A 26,670-nucleotide genomic window follows, 5' to 3' on the forward strand; every position below is an offset into this window, starting at 1 on the left:
TGGTTCCAAACCACCTAGACAACTCTCATGTTGGTCTAAGAACATCACCATGAAGGGCTAATAAGTTTGCTAAGCCTATAGTAACTTTGTGGGATGCATAAATGGCCTCTTTTAGCAAAAGAAAATGGGCAGTGGGTAGGGAATGAATTCTAATGATATGTACAACACTGACAATTTTCTTCAGCGAGCTTCTGATGATTGGGAATGATGGGTTTAGTCAAAGAATTAGAGATGCCTCATTACAGTCCAAAATACCTAGCATGAGCATGAAACATTATACAAAAGAAGGTGATTTTCACACGCTTGAATGAACAGATCAACATGGGGCTGCAAAATGTCTCCAATTCTGTAAAAAAGACATCAGGAAATATTTAGCTGCAGTTTTCTTAGCAAAGTAACTATCTGTAGAAAAGGAAACGCTACACTTGCTATGCTTACGTAGACAGGGTATCTACATGAATACATTTTCAAGCTAGCAAGATCTTTACATTTCCAGAGAGGAATACCTTAATAAAGTACTGCTTTTATGTCTAGGTCCATTGAAAAATTGAGTTAAGAAGGAAAGGTGAAGGCCTTCATCTCCAAATAGCAAAGTATAGAGTTTACACAGCAACCACATATCTATTATCTTATTGGAGACGAAAATAAAATAAAATTAAACAAAACAAAACAAAATAAAATAAAATACTTCATGTATTTCTTATTGCTCTGTAATGCCTCTGGAAAAAATGTTTCTTAGGCCTTATTATCTTTCCATTTAAAGCAAAGTGTGTAAAGTAAAGAAATAGGAGTTAGTGATAATCACGCAAGTCTGAAGATCACATAGAAGGCTTTGTTTCAGCCATTTTGAGTTTTGTCAAACTACTGATTTGAGCTATATGCCCTGTTTAACAGAGGAAAGAAGAAAGATATTCTAAGATTACTTTACCTGGGAATAAGCCTTCTAATTAGAGAGGCAGGCTGTCAGGAGAGAGAAATTCTACAACAGACCTTGAAAACAGCTTAGTGACTGGAGGAAAACTTCCTGGACTTTAAAAAAAAGGCTACTTGACATTGCTAGCTAAATGATGTAAAATTTTCTGGTGATGTGCACCTCCCAAGCCAGTATTTTCTAATATTTAGTTGACCAAGACTGACAGTACAGTAATACTGTTGAATAAAACTGTAAGTTATTAAAAAACCCAAAACCATCTACAAACCAAAAAGAAACCAAGAAGAAAAAAACAGCTATTAAAACAAATAAAGCTCTAACTGTTCCTCCTGGCTCTTTTCACTCGTACTGGTCAACTCGATCAGTAAATGAAATTGGGCTGGTGTAGATCAGCCATATCTGACCATAAGATGGTGCTAGTGCTACTGCAATGGTAATGAAAATGGCACTGGTAAAGCAACAAGCATCCACACAAACATGCTACTGGGGAACAGTCTCCTTTTCTCACGACTTTTATGAAAGGCATTTGCTGGGATCCAGTAACAAGTACACGTCAGTTCTTGCACAAGTTTCTATAAATGCAGAACATCTTGCAGAAAGGGAGCTCAGAGTGGGAAAAGAAAGTGAAAGAAGAGCTATGGTTTTGGCCTAATATATCTCATTCACACTTGAAATAACTAGACACCTTGTAAAAAAAAACTACAGAGAGGTATAATTTAGAAAAGACTCATCCTGTTTTCCCATTCTAATGTACTGTGAATTTGGTTAAAGAAATTAATGAAACAGAAATAACTGCTGTGGTAGATAGAGACAGGATCCTCCTAGTCAAAAATAGAGAAGTCCTTCCAAGGCACTTTTGCTCTTCGAAGTGACACCTTCTCCAGTCACTAACAGAAGTCAAAGATGAAACTGAGCAGTCCTGAATTTTCCCTCTGTGTTGCAATGGTGATCATACATATTAGTCAGTACATTGACACTTGTATATACATACATACATACACACAGAACATAAATATATATGCTGTATGTTTTCAACAACTACCTAAATATCCCATGTGGGAACATGGCTACATTGTAGCTCTGCTCAGATAGAAGAATTTTCAAAATCAGCCAAAGGCACTACCGTGAACTCAAGGCATCTTCCACCTAGGATTCATGTTTCTTTTCTCGAGTATAAACACGCTTTTTTTTCCCCAAGTATTTGTACTCTGGAAAAATATTTGCTTTCCTTAAAAACCAATCTCATTATTCTACTTTTGAAAGTTGGGGTTAAAAACCAGCAGGAGATAAAGAACTGATTTGCACTTAAATATATTAGAACTTGGCAAATTACAAACACTGTAAGAAAAAAGACTGTCAGTAACCTTAATTACAGGGGTCACAAATATGATTTTTAATTAAGCTATTGTGTCTTTTTTTTTTTTCTTCAGTGAAGACATCTACTCAGTTTTTCTTGCAGGCATATTTCTATTTTTTTAATTTCTACTGTGTTTTTCAACACAGCCCTCCCTCTACCCCTCTCCCAGCTGAAAACTCATTTGCAACTCACTTTGTTAAGTGGTTTCACTCCAGCTTTGTGAACTCCTACCTGCACAGGATGACCATCTTCTTGGCCAATCATGTTCCTCCAGTCCTGCAGTGACCGCTGGAGGCTGTCCAGCCCAGTCTCCCAGAGCCTCACACCACCTCCCATGTCCACACTAACCAAACCTACTTTGCCCAGTGGTGCCAACAGGGCATCGGCATCCGAGATCTTGGAAAGCCAAGCTGTATATGGAGATAGAGATTGTGATCTGAAAAACAAGAATTAATGTGATATGGGACCCTTCACCAGGGACTGTAGTTGTAAGACAAAGGGTAATGGCTTCAAACTTAAACAGGGGAAATTTAGGTTAGTTATAAGGAAATTCTTTACTATGAGGGTGGTGAGGCAGTGGCACAGGTTGCCCAGAAAACCTGTGGCTGCCCCATCCCTGGCAGTGTTCAAGGTCGGGCTGAACGGAGCTTTGAGCAACCTGGTCTAGTGGAAGGTGCTCCTGCCCATGGCCAAGGGGGTTGGAACAAGATGATCTTTAAGGTCCATTCCAACCCAAACCATTCTGTGATTTTCTGATTTTTTCTGAAGCTGCAATTAAAAAGAGGATAAGCATTTCTGTATGTAAGGTGGCAAAATTAAGTGAAATTACATCCTCATTCCATAAGAGACTATAACTAAGCCCTGCAGATCCACTATTTAATCTGAAACATTCTACCTACTGGAACTGGTTATGACCAAAAGATACATGGCAGTATAAAAGGCAGTATAAAAGAAGCAGTAACACATATGCCTCTACATATGACTGAAATTCTCATGTACCAATTCAACTGAAGAAATGCTATCTCAGCACTTCATCAGGACAGCTATGCCAGAAGGAGGAAAGGCTGTTAGATTTTAGCACAGAACTATTAATACATATGAAAAGTCACTTCATTTATCACTCTTAATGGAGTACATTTTAAAATCTGGACTTCTGCTCAGATTTGTCATAAATAGCTTAAATCCTCCTAAGAGGTTAGGGTCATGATGTTGAAGTCTAGCTTTGTAATTTCTTATAAAATCCTAGAGTAAAATAAAGCATTATTCCCTACTATTTCTATGTTAATGCCTTACATTTTGAATGACTCTGTAAAATGTAGGCCAATGGGTCAATTATAAAATGGTGTGCAGTCCAAAATTAATTCTCTATTAATTCAAAACTTCTACAGACTACTAATGAAGCAAAATTAATTTCAATAAGAATCAATTATTATTGTCAAAACCAACATCAAATGGAGAGAATTAAAAAAATCAAAACTCTAAGATTCCTCATGTGTGGGTTTCATACATGTGCCATTTAAGCATGTAAAGTTGAGAGACTGCTATTAAAAACAAACCCTTTATTATTACTGCAGTTGAAAGTGGCAATTTGCAACCAAAATGCATGTTTATATCATAAAACATTTGCAAACATACTCTACAATGGTGAAAGCTAGATGTTAAAACCAAACAGAAGCCACACAGTCTGGCTATTTTAATGTATCATGCACGATACTTGTGAGGGAACGTGTACTTTTCACAGGGAGAACCAAAACATAGAGAAGTTACAGTTATTTTCAAGATGAACTTTATACTGGAACATAAATTGATTCCTGGTTTCCTGACACATAACACAGGGTCATTCTTCCTGTTTTGGTTAGAGCTTAAAGATACACAGAAAGGAAAAGAAAATAAAGAGAGCAAAAGAAAATAAAACAGAGTAGAGGAGGATAAAGTGGGTGAAGAGGAGAAAGAGCAAAGGGAATGAAAATCAGAAGACAAAGCTACCTTTTGTATTCACTAATTATTTGCCACATTTTCACCTGTATCACCTAGTAAACAGATAAAAAAATACTGACAGAAATACGCTGCAACAGTTGGAGAACTTGACACACTAGGTATGAATTATTCTTACTTTCCACATCAGAAGAAATATTTGCTTATCCTGAAGTAATAATACACACTAAATTCTCTTTGCTTTTCCTGTAAGACAGAGGCTGCTCTAATCAATAAAATCAGTTACCTTGGAATAGCAATGTATTTGATTTTCTTTGCGTTAAGATCTGTTACTTCCAAGTATCCAGCAGCTTGTGGAGGAGTGACATCTGAAAATAAACAAACATGTTATTTTCCTGCTGCATGATTGAGTGGTTATTGCATTTGCATTTAGCAGATTAAATTTAAACATTTTATTATGCAGTACCTGTCAGAAAATGATAAGCTCTCACATTCAACACAGGAGTGTAACTTGCAGATACAGAATTGTTTTACTCTTACGATAGTGAGCAACCAGACAGGCACAATTAGAAAACAACAATGCATTTGTATAGCAAATGTCTAAATTACACACAAATATAGCTGTGCTCACAAAAGCACTAATCAGGCATTACTGCAATAACTCACTCACTGCTTTCATCTGTCACCGAAGATAATGTCAGCTGTATATCTGATTTTAAAAGCATATTGAAGACCATTTCAAAACATTGTGCTTATAATTCCTACTTGAAAATTTCTCAGTATTAACCTAAATGTTGTTGCCTTAAATTGAACCACTCATTTTGCAGGTAGATTCTCAGCATGCAAAGATTTTATAATTTCACAGTAAACAACCCTAGACTACCTGGCATTTAACATTCTGTTTACCGACATTTTAATGAATACAGCTAACACTATGCTTCCACCCTCAGAAATAAATTTGTGTGTGTGTGCCCACGCACACAGATTTTGACACACACACACACTACCTACACACACTGGCCTTTGCCAACATATGAGTACATGCTGCCTGGGCTCAGAAGTGCCTTCCAGTTAGGAGTTGCCTTTCTTCTGCTTGGAACAGATTAAGGAATTTACTTTTCAGAAAAGAAGCCAGAAGACTGAATTACACTGCATAGTACAGATACAAAATATCATTGAGACAAGATGAAAGCAAGTCTAGATTTCTTTCTGAAACACTGTATCTTTCACCTCCTTGAAATGAAGGAAAGCCTGATGTTACCTGCAGAAGTGTTGATGCTGACGTACAGCACACAGAGAAAAGACCAGTGAGATGAGCAGCATAAGGGGATCTAATATTAAAATGAGTAAAAAGAATAACCCACAGCAGCCCTTTATGCATTTCTTCAGTACCTACAGTATGTTCTGCAGTAGCCCATCTATTGACTTTACCCATCTTCATAATAATGGAAATATCAAACACATTAGAAATTGTAAAGAAGTATGAAAAAATGAATGTTCGTGGGCCACAAAGCACTTTTTGTTTTGCTTAGATTTTGTTTAAAATGTGCTCTCTCTTCTGGTAGTAATGGAGACTGAGATATATTATGGCTAGGGCTGTGAAGGATAACAGGAAGGGATTCTATAGGTACGTAGTGAATAAAAGACAGACTAGGGACAACGTAGGCCCCCTCCGGAAGACATCGGGAGAACTGGCTACCCAGGATTTGGAGAAGGCTGAGGTTCTTAATGACTTCTTTGCCTCGGTCTTCACTGGCAAAGCCTCTGACCACACCATCCAAGCCTTGGAAGGTGGACACAGGGACTGTGAGAATGAAGACCTTGGGCCCACTGTAGGAGAGGATCTGGTTCAAGACCATCTTAAAATCCTAAACATACACAAGTGCATGGGACCTGATGAAATCCATCCGCGGGTCCTGAAGGAGCTGGCGAATGAAGTTGCTAAGCCACTGGCCATCATAGTTGAAAAATCATGGCAGTCAGGTGAAGCTCCTGACGACTGGAAAAGGAGTAATATAATGCCATTTTCAAGAAGAGGAAAATGGATGACCCAGGGAATTACAGAGCAGTCAGTCTCACCTCTGTGCCTGGCAAAATCCTGGAACAGATTCTCCTGGAAGGCATGCTAAGGCACATGAAAAACAAGGAGGTGGTTGGTGACAGCCAGCATGGCTTCACTAAGGGGAAATCCTGCCTGACCAATTTGGTGGCCTTCTAGGATGGGGCTACGGAACTGATGGACAGGGGCAGAGCAGCTGATGTCATCTACCTGGACTTGTGCAAAGCGTTCGACACTGTCCCACACGACATCCTTGTCTCTAAATTGGAGAGACATCAATTTGATGGGTGGACCACTCGGTGGATAAAGAACTGGCTGGATGCCCACACGCAAAGAGTTGTGGTCAATGGCTCAATGTCCGGCTGGAGACTGGTAATGAGTGGTGTCCCTCAGGGATCGGTGTTGGGACCGGTCTTGTTCAACATCTTTGTTGGTGACATGGACAGTGGGATTGAGTGCGCCCTCAGCAAGTTTGCCGATGACACCAAGCTGTGTGGTTCGGTTGATACACCGGAGGGAAGGGATGCCATCCAGAGGGACCTTGACATGCTTGTGAGGTGGGCTGATGCCAACCTTATCAAGTTTAACCATGCCAAGTGCAAGGTCCTACACCTGGGTCGGAGCAATCCCAGGCATAGCTACAGGTTGGGCAGAGAAGAGATTCAGAGCAGCCCTGCAGAGAAGGACTTGGGGGTGTTGGTCGATGAGAAAATGAACATGAGCTGGCTTCAGTGTGCGCTCGCAGCCCAGAAAGCCAACCATATCCTGGGCTGCATCAAAAGGAGCGTGACCAGCAGGTCGAAGGAGGTGATCCTGCCCCTCTACTCTGCTCTCAGGAGACCTCACTTGGAGTATTGTGTGCAGCTCTGGTGTCCTCAACAGAAAAAGGACATGGAACTGTTGGAACAAGTCCAGAGGACGGCCACGAGGATGATCAGGGGACTGGAGCACCTCCCGTATGAGGACAGGCTGAGAAAGTTGGGGCTGTTCAGCCTGGAGAAGAGAAGGCTGCGTGGAGACCTCATAGCAGCCTTCCAGTATCTGAAGGGGGCCTAGAAGGATGCTGGGGATGGACTCTTCATCATGGACTGTAGTGACAGGACAAGGGGTAACGGGTTAAAACTTAAACAGGGGAAGTTGAGATTGGATCTAAGGAAGAAATTCTTTACTGAGAGGGTGGTGAGGCACTGGAATGGGTTGCCCAGGGAGGTTGTGAATGCTCCATCCTTGGCAGTGTTCAAGGCCAGGTTGGATGAGGCCTTGGGTGGCATGGTTTAGTGTGAGGTGTCCCTGACCATGGCAGGGAGGTTGGAACTAGATGATCTTAAGGTCCTTTCCAACCCTAACTATTCTATGATTCTACAATTCTCTATATTCTGATGAAGATCTAGAACATAGAGTTTATACTGAACTGGAAGGGGTAGAACTGTGTGATAATAATTAAAAATTAAGTTAATATATTAGAAAAAGAAAACTCAAAACATATTAAATTATAAAACCCAAAGGACAACTGAGTAGGAACCTGAAGAAAAGGTAACCAACTGCTTAAATGCAGCACAGGAAAAACAGGCCAGTCCCCAGAAATGCAGTCGAGAATTTTATGCTGAAACATAGAGACATAAGAGACTCCTGGGGGTGACAAAGAGGTTACAATAGATGGGCTATAAGGATAAATTATTGTTATTTTTTCTATAAAAGGAAATACTTTTTTTAAAAAAAAAACCCAACAAACTATGCCCCACAATATCAAAAAAATCCTTATAAACAGGACAATATTATCCTGACTGAATGGAGGTGACATGAAGTATTCAGTTTTGTTTACAGCAAAAAAAGCTGGACACTAGAAAAGGCTTTTCTTATGCAAGGAGAGTGAAGCATCGCAATAGGCCAATTATTTTACAAACACCAGCTAAGAAGTCTAAACACATTGTCATCCTGTCCCTGCATAAATAGGTGGACCAGATGATGTGCTGAGGTTATTCCTGTAACTGTGTGTGTTACACTACATGCTGTTCCAGTTACTGTCACCCTAACAGAGATACGCACTTGGTAATAGACTTTTATTTTCTGTCCATATATAGAAAGTGCTGAGAATCCAAGTAAATATTTGCTCTCAAGCAGCCCTCATTTCTATAGCCTTGTTTTTAGAATAAACATTGATACTTATTTGCTGGATTCTGCCATGATCTCTTGTCCAAGTTTATATTTTGTGGCCATACATCTATTTGGCAGTTTTGGGGGAAATTATTACTTGTTTAAGTTTCTTTTCAAATGTAACTATTATCCTGTTTTACAGTTCTAATAAAACATAAAGGAAATGATTTATTTGCTTGTTGTTCCTGCAGCAGCTTTGGTAATATATATTGCAGTATGTTAACAGTTTGGCTGAGTACTTTGAGCTATTAATAGAAATAGAAGGCTGTGTGCCAGAACTGACCAGTTGTCAGCAAGGACTAGCACCTTATTATCTCACGTTCCAAGGGAGTACATGAATTTATATCTCTTTTCTTCTGTCTTCCCTTTGTCACTTCGAAAGATTTTCGGGTCATGCCATAACAATGGCAATACTGGGTTCAGCTAATCTAGTACTAATATCCTGTCTCCAAGAGTGGTTAGTTGAAAAGGATAAGAATCGACAAAGTCTCCAACCAGTTCCAGTCTAGAGGTTTTGTACGTTGAATGCAGTGTCTATGTTTTTATGCCTATGTATTTAGTAACCTTCCATGAGTTTGTCCAGTTTTCCTTTGGATCCACATTTCAGCATTCACAATATCCTTTGGGAAGCAGTTTCAAAGGGTGGTCCCCTGTTCTGTGAATAACCATCCTGTTTGTTTTGATGAAGTTCCTACTAGCTTCACTAGCTGCCCCTGAATGTAAAACTGTTGTTTTTTCCACATCTTCATGCCATACATGTTCTTGGTAGAACTCCACCATATGCCCCTTTTCTGATCTTGTTTCCACAAGCAGGAGATTTGGCTGATGTAATCTTGCTCATCCTTATTGTCCTTTTCTGAACTTAATCCAGTTCAGCCTTCCCTCACCTTGAGATGGAGGACCAAAACTAGATAGTGCTAAAGACAACGGGTTTACACAACAGCACGAAAAAGTTTACTGTTTTTTCTGTTTCTTTCCTAGTAATCCTTAACATTCAATCTTTTTTCTTCAACTGCTACTGAGCATTGAACTGATTAATGAAACTATCATAACACCAAAATCATGCTTCTGAGATGTACTGATCAGCCCCATCATTTTAGATATAGAATTATGACTTCTTCTTTCTTCCTTCATGTACATTATATCTATCTATCTTGAATTTCGTCAACTGTTTCTATTACAGTCAGCACTGTAGTCCTTCTGCAATCCCTCATGGTGAATTCTTTGTACCATGACTAATGACCAGTATCACCAGCAAACACTGTCACTGCAGTGCGTGTTCATTTGTCCATTTTTTTCCTGACCACGCTGAGGAGTACAGGTCTCTGTAGGACTCTCCACTAATAAAACTGGCCATTAACTGATAAATAGAAATGTCTGAAGTCCAGAAAAATGGCTACGGAATAGAAAACCAAATAGAAAAATAGATTCTTGTTCAGTTCAATTTAATTGTATCAGTAAGGTCATATTAAAGATGATTCAGTTAAGATCAATTTTGGTAATTCATAAATTAAAACATCATTTAAGAAAGAAAAATCAATTATAGTGATCTTCACAAAGGCTTTATATCTTTCAACTTAAATGGCCATAAAGTGCTGTACAAACTATACCTGATAGAATTTTCTATCTATTCAATGCTATCAATCACTATTCATGTATATATATCATCATCATTGAGGGGAAAAAAAAAGTTAGTATCTTGTTCAGCTGTAACAACAGACATAAATTAAATTGCTCAGTCAGACAGAAGCCAATTCTCAGACATAATTTGCTCAGGTAACTGGTACCCAGGATTCATGTAGAATGTCACCTGTTTTTTCGTTATATTAATCTAGCATTATGAAGTGTTATATACCACAGCAACTCAAAAGACTTTAAGAGATAACTGTCAAGATGTCAATTTTAGGTACCATTTTGAAGCACTGTATTCCTCCCTGCTAAATTAATAAACTAACTTCAACAAAAGCACAGAAGATTTACCTTCTGAATTTTTTTATACCATCCACTTCAGAGCCAGATTTATTTTATTTTTACCAAGAAGGCCTAAAAAAATATGACCCCTCAGCAGTTCATAAAGTGTGAGAAGTTTATAGCCTGATGCAGCATAATTAGTTCCAAGGTCGTCATGCTAACTCTGTTTTATTAAATTTAGTCTTTTTAAAAGCTAACCTATTTTTTACAAATGTAGTTTTCTACCCTGTCTACATCCTTAACTTTGCTTCTTTAGTCAAGCAAATGTTTTATCCTTTTACTAATAAATAAAAGGATTTCTCTACAAAGGGAAGTTAATTTGTGTTAAATGAGGACAGGCATACTGGATCATTTCTTTTGTAAAAGAGAGTTAAATTGGGATAAAACATTCATTCTGCGACAGAGAACACAAGTTCAAAGAGGGACCAGACAAACTTGTGGACAACAGATCCATAAAATGAGATTTCAGGCATGAGGCAGGGATGTTCCCTGCAACATCCCTAGCAAAACAACTGCAAATGTTGAGAAAGTATGAATGGAAAGAAACAGAAGTGGCCAGGCTCACACACATGCCTGAAATAACCCTTCCATTGGTCCTGCTGGAGAGAGAACACTGAGCTAGATGGACAAAAGGTTTTTCTTATCATTGCATGGCTGTGTTTCAACCACCAAGCAGAGGTAGAAAATACTAGTGAAGGCAAATTGCTGAGGTGGAATGCTCATACTCCTGTAGCTGGTTCCCAGTGCAGGCAGAAGGAGATCCCATCTGCTGGGATATTCACAGTATAGACACAGTAGACTGTTAATTCCTCAGAAGTATAATTCAGCATGTTAATAAGATCCAAATTAGTTTAAAAAATGAGTGTGATTACTCTTAGTCCTCCTCAAATGCTTGCTTTGTGGTCCTTTAAAAACATCTTGGAAAAACTAATGAGTGATTGCAGTTTACAAAACATAAACAAGTGTGTTCAGTTGTTATAGCACAAGTATATGAACCTCTTACCTTTTGGGTAAATGTCTTTCAAAGGCACATCTCCAGGTGCTAAAATTCTGACTATCTGATTAGAAGCCAATAAAGTTACACAATTGGTTTGTTTTGCAGCTCCTTTTTTCCTCTGGGCTCCATAATAAAATGAATCAGAAGGAGAAGCACGTTTGCAACTCAGAGAGGAGTTTCTTTTCCAGCTATACACTTCACTAGGAGACTGCAAGAGAGAAGGACTCTACTGAACAAAAGGTTACGTTATTGAGCTAAAGAACAAACATTTCCTGATAAAGTTCACTTCTTACCTAATTTCAAATCAATTATAGCTACTGTGGTTCTCTCTCATGTCATCACACAACAAGCAAAAGACCTGGATGATTTTGTCATTCAAAACTCCTACAAGAGTGAAAACCAGCAAGCCACTTACACAAGTTTTAGGAATTGAGACTCTTTGAAGTTCTGAAGTTGAATCAACTTTTTTCTTCATGTTGAACCAGGAACAAAAAGCATTGAAACAACCTAATCTGGAATCAAGCTATGTAACACACTGTTCTCATATTCTGTTTCCAGTAACGTAGGTAAATGCAAACAGATACTTCAAGTAATGAATTCAAAGTGAGATATCAAGGCTGAGAGAAATAAATGTAGGTGTTCCCATGTGAGGTAGGTGCTTCATCTCCCACTACAGCCACTAGAACCCAGAGAATATATCATCTCATCTTCAACAAGGCCTCAGTGTTTGGTCAGCTGAGCATTGCTACTATGAATAACAGCTTAGACACTTTGCTCATACTAAACACCTACACCTTTAACACTAAACACCGAACCTGAAGTTTTGTCCCACCACCCTCACATTCAGTTAGCACTCCCTCTTTGACATTCACATGTCAAAGAAAATGTGAATATACATTCACATGTGTAAGAAAATATTTAGACTCAGTCTCAATCAGGGAGAGCAAAATGCTTCATAGCCAGCATTGGTATTGAAGTGCGTAGCGTCTTTAGTACTCCCTCCTCTAGACTACCTCTCTTTTCTAACAACAAACTCACATATTTATAATTAATATAAATAACACTAAAAGCTACTATAACTGATCTAGTAATATAAATCCAACCAAGTAAAACCCAAAAGCTAATTGCAAAGACAAGGAATGTCTTACTGAGAAAAACATATTTTTATAGTATTTTGTATTTCAGAGTATTTTCTTCAATCATTTGCCTTTCACAAAATTCATGTCTGTTAACAGTTAAATAATAAACAGTTATTCTAATTTGTTTCCATTTATTAGGCAAACATGACATGGAATTATTTCTTCCACAAGCACCACCCTTTTCATGTATCACTAGGTAGTGAATATAAATAAATCCAGAGAATTAAACATATTGCTTTTATTTTCCCCGTGTTTACCTCCACTCCACTTTACAACAGCCTTAGTCATTACACTCTTAATTTTCACTTTCTTTTCTGGTCTTTTTCTAATTGTGTGACAGGAGTGAGCACAATCACATGCTGTAACTACACTTAAGTACATTTTGAAATAGTGAAAGAGCTGTATAGCTTTCCGACCATTTTCTGTATCTTTTGTCTTAAATCTAGAGTCTTCCTAGCTGCTGCATGCTGAGCAAAAAATTCACACTGAACAGTCCAAAATGATACTGATACCTTTTTTCTTAGTGGTTATATTTAACCAAAAATCTATAAGAACATGTGATTTAGAAAATATCCCTCTAGCCAGCACTATTCAGAACTCACCTACAAAGAATTTTGTCTGTACTAGACATTATCTTGTCAATTTCTTAGTATTTCAAACTCCTCTGAAACCCCTCCGGATTAGACTACCCTACAAAAGCATGCACACTACATGAGTTTGTCATTTATTGACACTCTAAATTTTCCACATCATTTGGTAAACAGGTACTTATCTGGTTACAGAATAAATGAGATCATACTACTTCATTGTATAAAAATGCTGAGTATTTACCAAAAGGTCTGGGAAACCAATAACAACAGTAGCGTAATTATGCTCATCTGAGAAAATCCTGTTGGGGGCGATGATCTTTTGTCCCACAGCTGCACTGAGGTTTTCTGAAGATAGCTGGTCACTTGAAACTGCATGTGGCACACACAGTTCTGACGCTAAACAGGGAAATTAAACAAAATGAAAGTCATTAATTCCAGATGTGCAATAAGAAACACTATTAACTGCAAGAGTGCCGAGGACTGATCATTGCTATTACTTTGAGCATAAAATTACTAAAAAGCAGAAGATTGGATTATACCTTACAGAAAAGAAGTCAGGAAACAATGTTATTTTTGTAAAGTACTTAAAATCAGGAAATGCTAGCTTTGTAGTTGCTTACACCACTTAATTTTGCCCTCTACTGTGCAAATGAGGCAGGAAGCCTACGGAACAGAACAGCATGTGATCTAGTTGAAGATCGCTCTAATTCAAATGCACAAAACCGCAAAATGTAGGTTTGCACAGGTAAGCGTCAATGTGACATTTCTTGGTAGCTGTCCTGCTGTCTCTGCAATTTAAATAACGCTGTTTGTAGCACATTTTGGGTAAACAATGGTCTAGTTTTCTTTTTCTTCAAGCTAAGGAAAATGAAATCTTCTTCTGTGCAACTGCAACAGCCCTTTACCTTGCCTTCAATTATCAACACAGTCAGAACCTTCTATCTTTAGTTTTGCAGTATACACTGTTTCCACTTCAGTAGGCAGACTATCCCGTTTACCTGGCAGTGGGAGAAAATCTTTCCTCCCTCAAAGGATGAATGGGCTACTGGTTTGGGTCAGTGGCAAACCCACACTGATGTACCTTTTCTTAGTTCTCCTGCCACAGGTTCTGCCTCAAAGAATGAGAACAGGTTGAAAATGATACATTCGGGGTTTGCTGGATGATTTGGAAAAAAGTAGAGAGAGGACATGATACCTTTCTGGATTGGAAGAGAAGAAATACGATAACAAAGGATAAAAATAGCACAAAAAGCATACAGCAGTAAACTGTCCACAAATAATTTTTGAGACTGGAAATTGTAATAGTTTTTCTGCCCATCTGAGGAATGATACTCTGTAATGGTTTCTAAATAAGGTAGTAAAAGGAAGGAAACTACTGTGCTCTGATGGAGCTTGCTAAGTTGATAGAGTAAACTGTACAAGAGACAAAAAGAATCCTAGATATTTAATCTGTGGTTACAGTCTTTGGTATCCAATTTGTTGCAGTTTGTGTAAAATAAGCCATACTTGCTATTTGTCAGTAACATTTGCTTGTATCATGTTTACACTGTATTAATCTCATTCTTCATACTTATGCTAGCCACAAGGACCAGGATGAAAATTTTTCCCTCTTTAACAGAAGTGGTCTCTCTATTTTTTAACCTCCATCTCTCTAAGACACTGGAGATAGGCCAAAGCCTGTAAACTGCTAGGTGGGATGCACGTGTTCTTCACTGTTATTAAACCAGGTAGACTAAAGATTTTGTGCACCACGATCAAATACTCGGGGTTGAAAATGTCATCACATCAGAAGACAGGCAGATCTTACCAGGCAGAATGATGACCATTGGAGATTTCTACCTTCTTTGTAGCTAAGATATGCCTCAACACATAGCACCATCTGGGAATTCTACTGAAGAAATTCCCCTATCTTTTAGCAGAGGTGTGATTGCCTCAATGGCCTCCTGCACACAATCTGCATAACTTTAGAAAATGTGACTTCTCTTCTGTTTTAACACTAGGTCTTTTGTATTGTGTTGAGAAATGTCTTACAGCTCATCTTTGTGTAACAGACCTCAAAGAGTGTGCAGTCTGGACCCATCAACATGTTTGGTCCTTTCTATTACAGTATCACAGTATGCTAGAGATTGGAAGGGACCTCAAAAGATCATCTAGTCCAAGCCCCCTGCCGGAGCAGGAACACCTAGATAAGATTACACAGGAATGTGTCCAGGCGGGTTTTGAATGTCTCCAGAGAAGGAGACTCCACAACCCCCCTGGGCAGCCTGTTCCAGTGTTCTGTCACCCTCACTGAGAAGAAGTTTCTTCTCAAGTTTAAGTGGAACCTCTTGTGTTCCAATTTGAGTCCACTACCCCTTGTCCTATCACTGTCTGCCACTGAGAAGAGCCTGGCTCCACCCTCGTGACACTCCCCCTTTATATATTTATATACACTAATAAATATATATGAGAATCAGCTAGAAAGCAAGGGGGGTGTTTTCTGAATCTATGATTCAACAGGACTGTCTCCCTAACACATCTTGTCTACTGGATTAAAGTTACCACCTGTTCCACAACAACTATCATTAACTAATTGCTTTCTTAGTATCCAGGTTACTAATTAAATTATTGAAGCATAAATACCTCAACTCAATTTTTTCTTAGGTGCCAACTACAGACCAATCTACTGATTACTACTAATTAGATTATTTTGTCTTCCTTGTCCAACAACAGGCCCATGTTTTCTCCAAGCTTCCTTTTGCAACTGGCATACTTACTAAAGTTACGTTATTCTCCTAGTCTAGACCTGGTTTTAGTTCCACCTGAGCTCTGGTCTTCTCCCTAAAGTGCTTTAGCAAACACATCTTACATTTTACCCAATCACCACAGGTGGCTGAGTCATGTGACATTTTTTTCTGAACTGTTTTCCTTGTTATATCCCCACAATATACCCAGGGTTCATTGTTCTTGATCCAAAGACCACCTGAAGACAAGTCTCTGATTTCCTACTGGAGCTGAACCTTCAAACTCCTGCATACAAGATGCAATCCTCCCTCCTCTTCTTTCCCCAGAGAAGACTGTGCCCAATGTGCACATGCTGTCCCACTCAGCCTCTGTGACTGTGCTCACACTATAGCTCTGCAACCAGTTATGAGCCTGCAATTCTTCCTTACCATTTCTCAAGATCCATATGATAATGTAAAGATACTAGAGGTAGGTCTCAGAAAGCATTTGCATATGAGCACAGACTTGTTTCATGGGAGACTTTGTCACAGAAATATACTTGCTGTAGCAAAGTTAATCAATCAGGTGATTCTAATTCCTACCTAGATGGCTTTTTGCCTTTTTCAAAAAAAATTTGCTTTGTGAAAAATTATTATGAATCAAACATGATAACGGGAGGACTAAAACAGAATCAGAGAGAAGGTTACCAAGACCTTTAAAATAAAAGAGCCTTGTTTGTGCAGCTGCAAACACAGAAATGATTAAAAAAAAAAAGAAGGACCAAGCCAAGCTTGCGTTCAATACCTGTTGTTAAGCCAAATCCCACGTCAGCTGGCTCTTCACTTAATGCATACAGCTGGCAAACCCCACTGTCTTCAGCTTCCATATTGGCACGCTTGGTTAAAAGAAATTTCCTGCAGGAGATAGACAGACATTTACAATAATTCCTGGTTAAGCTTGTAAGCTCAAATGGGGACTTTTATCTTCTGACATAGTGAAAGCATTCTACATTTATATAAACAAGGTTATCAACACCTTTTGCTAAAACTAAACATGATCTACCAAACATCTGTGAGAAAGGAAAGAATAAGCCAGCAACTGCCAGGTTTGTCTTATGGTAACTATTTACACACTTTTATTTGCTGTGCATTTATAAAAATAAAACATCAGAGTAATATTTCTTTCACATGCCCATGAAAGCAAAAGCAAGCAGGCACTAACTCTGGACAATGTGGCTGTATTCCAAAGCTAGGTCCACCAATATTTTAATTTCTGAAGAACAATATCGCTTCAGTTAGAAGAGTATTAACATGCATACAATCAAAGCTAGTCTAGATTTGCAGACATATGAATTTGGGCAGGCATATCCTGTTCACTTGCTACTCGAAAAGCCTACCTGCACTTTCACCAGAGTAAATCTGCATCTTAAACACCAACTCTTTAAGTCTAGCCAGTCTCACAAGCTGAAAAACCAACTCTCAGACCAGGAGTGAAACTCCTGAATGTAAACAAGACACAAACAAGAGATAATGCCATCAGGAAAACTAGGCTTAACTAACTGATTTGTTTCATTTTCCACCAAGAGCCACCGGTCTTCAGCTGCCAGGAAAACAGATTTCAGATTGATCGGAAGTGAGATGGTATGAGTTTGACCCTCTAATACATCCAGTACAATAAGGCGGTTTCTGTAAAATTGGAAGCCAAGAAAAGAATAATCAGACAGAGATGTACACGAGGAGATCTGTTATAAATCAATATAATACAAGAATATTATTTGCTCTTACCCTGCTTCTTTGTAGAACACCAGCCAGTTTTTGTGTGAAAACTCCCGGCACATTTTGTAGTTGCTCTGTATAAAAATAAGTCATACAGCAATTAGTGTATGTTCAATTCGTTTCAATGAGTTTCCTTGACTCCCCTGAAACTGTACTATATTTTTCCTTAATTTAGGATAATCCCTGGCATTAATTACCTCTCAAAGTGCTATCTAGCCTGCCTTCTCCCATGTCATATTATTGCATCATAATCAAGTTTGTTGTTTTGGACATAATCCCTGGTAACAAAATGTTCTGTTAGTCACAGTTCTAGCTCCAATGAGACATATTTCAAAGATACATATCCTCAGAGAATACAATTTATTTATATTTTTCATATCTCTATTCCATAACAACTGTATTTAATGTATAAGGCACTTTAACATACATAAGAGTAAACAATTAAGTGCTTGGGTTGTTAAAACAGAAAGATAAATGATCCTGAGGCAGTTTTTCCAATACTAGGCTTTGACTGAAATAAAAAGCAAAACCAGCTTAGGATAACAGAGGCAACTGCTATTTCTCACCCTCTCTTCTTTGCTGCTCCACCAAGACGACCTCTTAGGAGACTCTTGATCATCTGGTAAGAGCAAAAGCTGGCGAAGGGCACCATTGTTTGTATCCAGCAACAACACAACATTGCTCTGTAAATGAAAAGCAGATCCATGTACATCTCAAGCCCATCTAATAGACAACAACAGATCTATCTGAAGCACGTCTGCAACTCTAGTAACAGGACATTTCAAAAGATGATCTAGATTTTGTCTGAAAATGTAGGCTGAATCTTCTTGGTTCATTTCAAAGTACATAGAGAATATTTGTAGAGGTTAAGTACATGCAAAAAGCCTGGAATGATATTCCAGTTTTTCCATAATGTCTTATGTATACATCTCGCACTCACTTCTGCATAAGCTCTAGGAACTAGACTAGTATGGCTTACATGTCCAAGCTGTAGTCAGCTACAGGTAAGAGACATACCAGTTTTGTTCTGTCAAGTCACTAAAATATTTCATTTAAGTGTTTATGTTTTCTCAGCATTCCTCTGAAGTATCCATTATTTCAGTTACACTGAAGGTGAAAAACTGGTGAGAGAAGAAATGGCTTAGTACTTTATCGCCAAGTTCATAGTCCTTGTATTCTGTAGCCTATTAAATATCCCAGGGCATGACAATCCTTCTGTGACCTGCACATTCAGAGAGCTTTACAGTGTCAGAGATAGGATAACTGTTGAAAGACAGAGGATGATTCAAGAGGACAAAGATCAGAAGCAGAAAGGATACTGGACAGAGTGGTCCAAGTGTCCTCCACATATCACATGTGAAAATATGGTACGCTAGTTTTTGAACTTCTTCAGATTTCTCAGTTTGTTACTCAATGTCCCAAGGTCCACACACGTTGTCAAATGATGGGAACATTTTAAACATTTCTTTTTACAAAGTACCGCAGGTTCTCCTAATGTGTTCAACTAAGAATTCAAGAGAATTCAGAGCCAACCTTAACCATATCAAATGAAATTTAAAAGGTACGAAAGAATAAGTTAATTAAGCCTTGGGTTCAAATTTTCACTTGCCATTCAAGGAAACATCAGGTTCTGCCAGGACATTAGGTTCTACAAAGACTTACTAAAAGTAAACTACATACAACATCTGTAATAACACATGATAAACATTAAGGGAGTAAAACAAATTCCCACAACTTCTTCTAAATAAAACAAATACTCACAATCCGAGTCACAGTGGTTTTATTCTTTTTGGGTACACTTCATACTTTCACTAGGATTATTTGGGAGAATTAACTTTATTTAAAAGTGACAGTCACTTGAAGCTAAATATGGTAAAGCATTCAAAATATTACCATGTTATTTGGAGCATTTGGGAATTTCAGCTAGAGTTCAATACTTTTAAAAGAAGAAGTTTGCTTATGTATTACTAACTGAAAATATAGAAACATGGCTCATGAAAAAAATAGGGCATTTGCTTTGGATTTTGGTTTTCCACCAAATTTGTTCATACAATTCTGCAACAGTACTGCTGTACCGAGGCAATGCCTTAGCCTTTCATGTGAGATAAAGAACACATATGAATCAATTACATTCTCCCACTTAGTGTTAAATTTATGAGAGCAGTTGGCAATATAAAAAGCCTCTCTACTCCACCCCTTTTGATGTTAATGGTTTCCTTCTGTGCTAAGTGACTGATGTATATTCTGTCTGTGTTTAAGAATAGATTTTTGCGTCATTTGCGAACACATCCAAAAGCAGCCCTGGCAACTCATCAAGTGGGCTGGGAAAAGACATTGGTGTGCAATTCTGCTGTGTTTGTTCTTGACTGGGAGAAAAGTAACCTTTGGGCAACCTCCCGACCCTGATGTCTGGAATTTCAAACTCTGGACAGATGCAATAACCAATCTTGTGAAGTGGCGTGCCTTTATTTTTAGTTACTGCAAAGTTTCCCTTTCCTTACTGCAGTTTTTATTTTAGCCAGCATTTTCCTCTTAAAAGTCCTTAAACTAAACAGGGCTGTGATTTCACTTTGCTGGTATGGGAGGTTGTTCCTTATGATCTCGCAGACAGAGAGGAGAGCTAGGGAAAGGAATACACTCCAATTTCAGAGTAGGACAGAGCAAGTAACTCAGTTTAACCCTCTTGTATTCTTCCCCCCGGACACACTCTCACTTTTGTTCTCTTCCGCTCTTGATGCTCATGTCTGAAGCAAGCAAGCTCACATTCTCTCTAGCTGTCAGCTTCAGATGAAGCTGATTCTTAGCTTGGCAAAATAAACTCTCTGTACCTCTCCTTGTCTCTTGTCCCACAAGCACCTTTTCTATCAGTGCCACTCGAGGACCCCTTGAGCGATACACACATAACAATCCTGACCCTGTAAATATTAGACACAAATACAGACATATCATATTGTTCATTAGGTTCAAGGGGAAAAAGTCTGTGCAATAATTTAGGATTTGAGGCTTTAACCTCCATGCCTTTAGAGGTAGGGAAATATACGCAAGTAGATTACTGGTGTTCTAATTAATGCAAGTGGTATCAGATGATTTGGGAGACTTTATTGTACCAGAGATTTCAGTGAACTGAGAAAAGAGGGTAGAGATATAAGCTTATAGAAAAGGAAAGTCTTCACCTGTTCAATAGAAGGTGCACACCTTTCTGTAAAAGCACACCTTTTCTTTGCTTAGGGAAAAGGAGTTTTATATATCTCCCCTCCCAAAAGAAGAGAATTTAATAACTAAACAAGCTTTTGAAGAAAACATACCCTTCCTCCTGAAAACATACATTAGAACATTATGGGGACCAGAAGGCTCAGATATAACTACTAGTACGTTGCAGTCACTTCCATATGCAACTTCCACTTGTGTTCAGGCTAGACTATAACCTTCTTTTAAAGGCTGTTTGCCATCTTCTACATGAAGTGAGTGAGGTAGATGTCTGTGTCAGCTTCTGTGCCACATTCTTTCTCCCTTGCTGTTGGAGAGATTCAACAAAGAGCTCCAGCAGCACGTGGGGCAGAGAAAAGCACTTCCCTTCCCTCCCTGTCCCACTTCCTGACTGAGAAAGATAAAAGCAGAGTTAAAGGCTGCTGGCTGGGCACTGCGTGAGCAAAGCTCGTGCTCTCTAAGGTAGACTGTAAGTTACTCTGTCCATTCAGCTGTAGCCTTTCAACAGAGCAAAGTGCTTGTAAGAGAAAACAGAAATATGCAGTTAATTTATAGATTTATATGCAAATCAACGCTCCATGTGCATTTTTCTCCTATAATCCCATATAGAATAATGCATAAAGTTTCCAAAATTTTTTCAGTCTATTTGTTGTCTTTCTGAGTGGTAAAAGCAATAGGTGCAGAAAGAAAAAGAAAAGTGAAATAGGGAGGCACAAAGCTTTACAGGAAATAGGAGCACACCCTGAGCTATTTGGGCAGAGGACAGGGCAGAGACATTTCTGCTTTAAAAAGATGAATGCAATTCCCATCTTACAAGGAAAGGATTTTAGAGCATCCAGGTTGGACAGGGCTTTGAGCAACCTGTTCTAGTGGAAGATGTCCCTGCCCATGGCAGGGGTGTTGGAACTGGATGAGCTTTAAGGTCCCTTCCAACCCAAACCATTCTGTGATTCTTTATCTGGAGAATCTTTCCAAAGTTTACCAGCTCAGTCTGAACAGAAAGATAGTCAAAACAGGCTGCAATCACTGACATCAATGGCCACCATGAGGAACAGAATAATCTGCACTTTCTTCCAAGAAGATGTAAAGGTGGCTTAAAAGCAGATAAAACTCTGATTTCTGCTACTAAGTTAAATCCATGAGGAGTTTTAGTAAAATTTTATTTAAAAGGACAGGAATGGTGATATTTTATTTCATTTCACTGAAGGGCTCTATTGAATCCAGATGGATGTCATCTGGGAAATAAATCACAAGAGCTTATCTGATGAGCCCAATATCATCATCTCATCCTTTCCAATAAGGTTATGATCCATTTAAAATTGCCATTTTTTTATAACTTAGTCAGAAACATTGATTTCCAAAGACCTTTTTTAAAACAAAAAATTGGGGAAAATCTTTAGCTTTTGGTACTGTCTAATTAATGGATTATATTGCTTATGAAATACCAGATGTCAAGTGGATTTTTTTAATAAATGAAACTTCTTACATCTACAAATACTATTATAATTTCTCTGTCTTTTTGCAAGTACATATAGACAAACCTCTAAAGCATCACATACATAATTTACATTTCTTGTTTTTCTTGGAAATAATAATGTGTTTAATTTGATACATAGCAATATTCACCTCATGCACAAAGCACATGATTTTTCCATGGCTCTACTGCAGGGATAGTTAGGAATTAAACCTGTTATATGTGGAAAAATTAAACTACTTGAGAATCCCTCTTTAGATTAAGTGGGAACTAGAAATATAAAGATCCTAACACATGAGCCCTAATGTAAGGAAGGACAGCAGTGGCTGTGAAGACTACAACAGCAGCATTTGTCTCACCAGTGTTTTGTTGCTTCATTGAAAAACCAATCCCAAATAAATTACTAATGTAGTCCATGGCTACAAATATGCAATACACAAGAGAATCCTTTTTCATCATTTTTTCAGTGCAAGATGCTTACTTAAGTTTCTCAAGAAGTCTAAAATTACTCTTGATGTCCTAAGTATACAATGAGTTTTGCAAACAAGTTTGTGGTTTAATGAAACATATTTTCACACTCAGCGACTAAGGTCTATCTTAATGCTAACAGTATAGAAAAAGACCTAAGGCTTGTCCAGGCTATTTCAATCTATAGAGGTAGACTCCTCAGTGATCCCACCTTACTTTGCTCATCACTAAACATTTAGCTGTATTTTAATTTTTTTACCTCCTCTTCATGTAGAACCACTTGACCTTTGAGTGGATTTCCTAGTGGTGCCACAATCACAAAAGGCTGCCAAACACTTCCAACTGTTCTTGGGAAGAGGTCATAAAGATCCACAAAGTATCCACTATTACTAGACACATTCATGAAGAACAAGGAAACCGGATTGCACGCAGTAACATAAAGAACGTTTTCAGCTTCCTCTTCTGAAATAAGAAAATAAAATTAATGAAGGATTACTGACATTGTGTATTGCTCTTCTGCAAATACATACGTCAAACTTGGCAGATGATGACAGAATCACAGAATCATTAGGGTTGGAAGGGACCTCAAGAGATCATCTAGTCCAACCCCCTGCCAAGGCAGTGCCACTTACAGCAGGTCACACAGGAACATGTCCAGGAGGGTTTTGAATGTCTCCAGTGAGGGAGACTCCACAACCCCACTGGGCAGCCTGTTCCAGTGCTTTGTCACTCTCAGTGTAAACAGGTTCTTTCTCATGTTGCGGTGAAACTGCTCCTTGTCCTGCTGCTGGGCACCACTGAAGAGTCTGGCACCATCCTCCTGGCACCCACCTTTGAGATATTTATCTGCATTAATGAGAGTCCCTTTGTATGAGAGTTCCTCTACATGCATTAATGAGCTGCTTCTCTAGACTAAACACGCCCAGCTCCTGCAATCTCTCCCCATAAGAGAGACGCTCCAGTCCCCTGATCATCCTTGCGGCCATCCACTGGACCCTCTCCAGTAACTCCTTGTCTTTCTCATACTGAGGAGCCCAGAACTGGGGACAGTGCTCCAGATGTGGCCTCACCAGGGTCGAGTAGAGGGGAAGGATCACATCCCTCAACCTCCTGGCCACACTCCTCCCAATGCACCCCAGGATACTATTGACCCTTCTGGCCACAAGGGCACACTGCTGGCTCATAGTCAACTTATCATCTACCAATACTCCTAGCTCCTTCTCAGCTGAACTGCCCTCTAGCAGGTCAGCCCCCAACCTGTACTGGTACTTGGGGTTTTTCCTCCCCAGGTACAACACGCTATATACTTGCCCTTGTTGAATCTCAGTAGGTTGCTGATAAACAAGTTGAATAGATCAGACCCAGTATTGATAACTGGGGAATATAATAATATTTATAATAGTGGGGTTCATTACAAAAGTTAGTAGCTTTTCTTACCACACCTTTTGTTACTGCCACATCGCAAACAAAGTTAACTTCCTCCAAAGGCAGTGTCCAAAAAGCGAGTTCTTCTGTGAAACTGAGGGACCTGGCTTCATGTCGTTCCAGTGGAAATCCTTGAATATTTAAGTACACAGGACCCTAAAACAAATGGTAACAATGATGGCTTGCCAAAATATTCCATTCACCATTCTTTATGAAAATCTAGAAGTCTTCTGCAAGACTTAATACTATTAATAATAGAAATAGACTAATTGCTAAATAAATAAATAAATAAAAGGGAAAAGGAAGTATTTTTCTGCAAGCACTCTGAATGTCCATAATGCCTTTTTCTTTACAGAACAGAAACCATCATGCCTTTCCTCTTTAGTCTTTTATTGGTTTGTACCCATTCTTGTTCAGTAGCAGGAAAAAGGTATCATGTACTGATAAAACACAGTCTGTACAAGATAAAAATCAGGATATTTTTGTTTCAAGAAAGTTCAATGGCAAATTCTTACTATACAAAGTTTAAATCTTACCCAAACATCCCATTAGTTCAGGTTTTTTACTTATTCACTGGAGTAATTAGTGAAGTTAAGCCAAAACTCAAAGCTGAAAAGGATGGCTGCAGGTCAAATTGTACCAAGGGTTGAGATTCAAACTTGGCAGTGCCAAACACCCTTAAGAATTCAGCTGCATGTGAAATAGAAAAGAAAACAGCTTTCTTTTCAGCCTCTGATCTTGTCCAAAAATTGAGATCTGGGAACTGAAACCAGCCACCTCCAAGCATCCAAAACAGCTCCTTCAAGTATGGTATTGCCAATATCCTTATAAAAACCTCTTTTAAAGAACTTCTGACCAAACTTACCGATTTTAAAGCACATCTTGCATTGTGTGGGCTAGGTATACAAAAATGTTAATTTTCCTAGTCAGTATAAAACCCCAAGAACAGAGAACAAGGACCACGGTTTGGATATACTCATTTTTCTGAAGCAATTAGACAAATTCTAGATTCTTTGCACCCCAATACATAAAACCAGTATTATATGAATTTAAAAAAAAAAAAAAAAAAAAAAAAGACAAACCTTTACATCTATTTTTTGAGTTTCTGTTGGACACAGCAGTTTCTGTTGTGCATTCCCCGGCTCAGTGACTTTCCAGTAGCCCATAAATTTATGATCTGGTAGTGGCAGTCTGTCAAACAATGTAGGAACAAACAAACTTTTACATTCATTAACCAGCAACTGGCAGTAAATAATTTAAAACAATTGCATTTTTCCAATGAGTCATATCTGAAGATTCTCTTGTAGAAAATGCTTCCTCATTAAAATGTTTCATTTCTTTTATGTTTTAAATCACAAACAAATTTCTGGAATACTAATACAGTCACCACCTAAACAGCATCATAAAAGAAGCAGCAATTCACATAATTTGAGCTCAAAAGGAAGTTTTCCAGTCTGAATTATTTGGGATATCTAATACAATATATCCAAATCATCTCTTGCTTTGCTTTATTCAGATCAGGGTGTGATAGTACTGCTTAAAGGAACTTCTGTCAGTGGCACACTCATCTAGAAAACCAGCAAAATAAGCACGGTAAACACTGTGGCAAGTTAACCATGCACTAAAAGTTCAATCAACTATTTCCATATCCATATTGCCACTCCTCACATGAACAAAGACAAAGGAATACAGACATGGGAGTATCCCATTGCTTTCTGGCCAGTACAGTCTACAGAAAGGACAGTGACATCTTCAGAAGCCTCAGTTGCTTGCCTTGGTCTAATTTCTTCATTTCTGTACCTTTTATTTAGAAATACATGGGCCACAGCAAAGCTTGTTTATACAGGAAAGGAAAATGCTGGCATATGACAAAATAGCTTGACAGCAAAATAGGGATGATACAATTTTTATTTCTTCTGAAGTGATTTGCAACCATTAAAAGCAGTTTGACTTGTTAATATACATGAATACCTTCAACCTAGTGAAATCATCACTTTTGGTTTCTTTTATTTGGGATCAGTTGCTCCTGAGGAGACCTCCTATCAAAACTACATTTTGTATTACACGTCATTGCACATCATTGGATAGCTACAGGATTTGGCAAGAGAACAGAAGACATTCCTTTTCCCAGTTTCTATAAATATCTCCAAAGTCCATTTTAAGGAAGTTCTCTTGGACTCTTTGTTCAAAGTCTGTGGTTGGTCTTTTCTGTCCTGTCGGATGATACTCGTTCCTGCTGTTGCAATTATTTCCCCTTTCCCCAGTGAACAACTCATCCCTCCTCAATATTAGAGGTTTCAGTACTTCTTGATATCCTTTTCAGAATAAGAAGGGATCGCAAATCAGAAAACCTCAGCTGAACTATATATGAAACTTTAGGGAATTAGAATTCTGTTTTATTTTTCCACTGACAACTTACAGGAAAACTCAGGGAGTGATCCCTACTATCCTCTAATCTTTGCAGCTCATGCAGGAAAGCTGAATT

The 26,670-nt window shown here is 38.5% G+C and overlaps 1 protein-coding gene across 1 annotated transcript in view; it reads right to left on the bottom strand.

Annotated features, from left to right (window-relative positions):
* VWA8 (von Willebrand factor A domain containing 8) overlaps positions 1 to 26,670 on the bottom strand; it is a gene marked incomplete at both ends in the record, with an annotated part of 186,731 nt that overhangs the window by 35,050 nt on the left and 125,011 nt on the right. The window contains 11 exons of the mRNA XM_080612926.1: positions 2,520 to 2,724; positions 4,510 to 4,591; positions 11,411 to 11,612; positions 13,375 to 13,529; positions 16,641 to 16,750; positions 17,396 to 17,521; positions 17,621 to 17,685; positions 18,178 to 18,294; positions 23,020 to 23,222; positions 24,203 to 24,341; positions 25,268 to 25,376. Coding sequence (XP_080469052.1) covers positions 2,520 to 2,724; positions 4,510 to 4,591; positions 11,411 to 11,612; positions 13,375 to 13,529; positions 16,641 to 16,750; positions 17,396 to 17,521; positions 17,621 to 17,685; positions 18,178 to 18,294; positions 23,020 to 23,222; positions 24,203 to 24,341; positions 25,268 to 25,376 — 1,513 coding nt within the window. The remainder of the gene's footprint in view (positions 1 to 2,519; positions 2,725 to 4,509; positions 4,592 to 11,410; positions 11,613 to 13,374; positions 13,530 to 16,640; positions 16,751 to 17,395; positions 17,522 to 17,620; positions 17,686 to 18,177; positions 18,295 to 23,019; positions 23,223 to 24,202; positions 24,342 to 25,267; positions 25,377 to 26,670) is intronic.

This window comes from Psittacula echo (genome assembly GCF_963264785.1).
Source record: "Psittacula echo genome assembly, chromosome: 3".
Lineage (NCBI taxonomy): Eukaryota > Metazoa > Chordata > Aves > Psittaciformes > Psittacidae > Psittacula > Psittacula echo.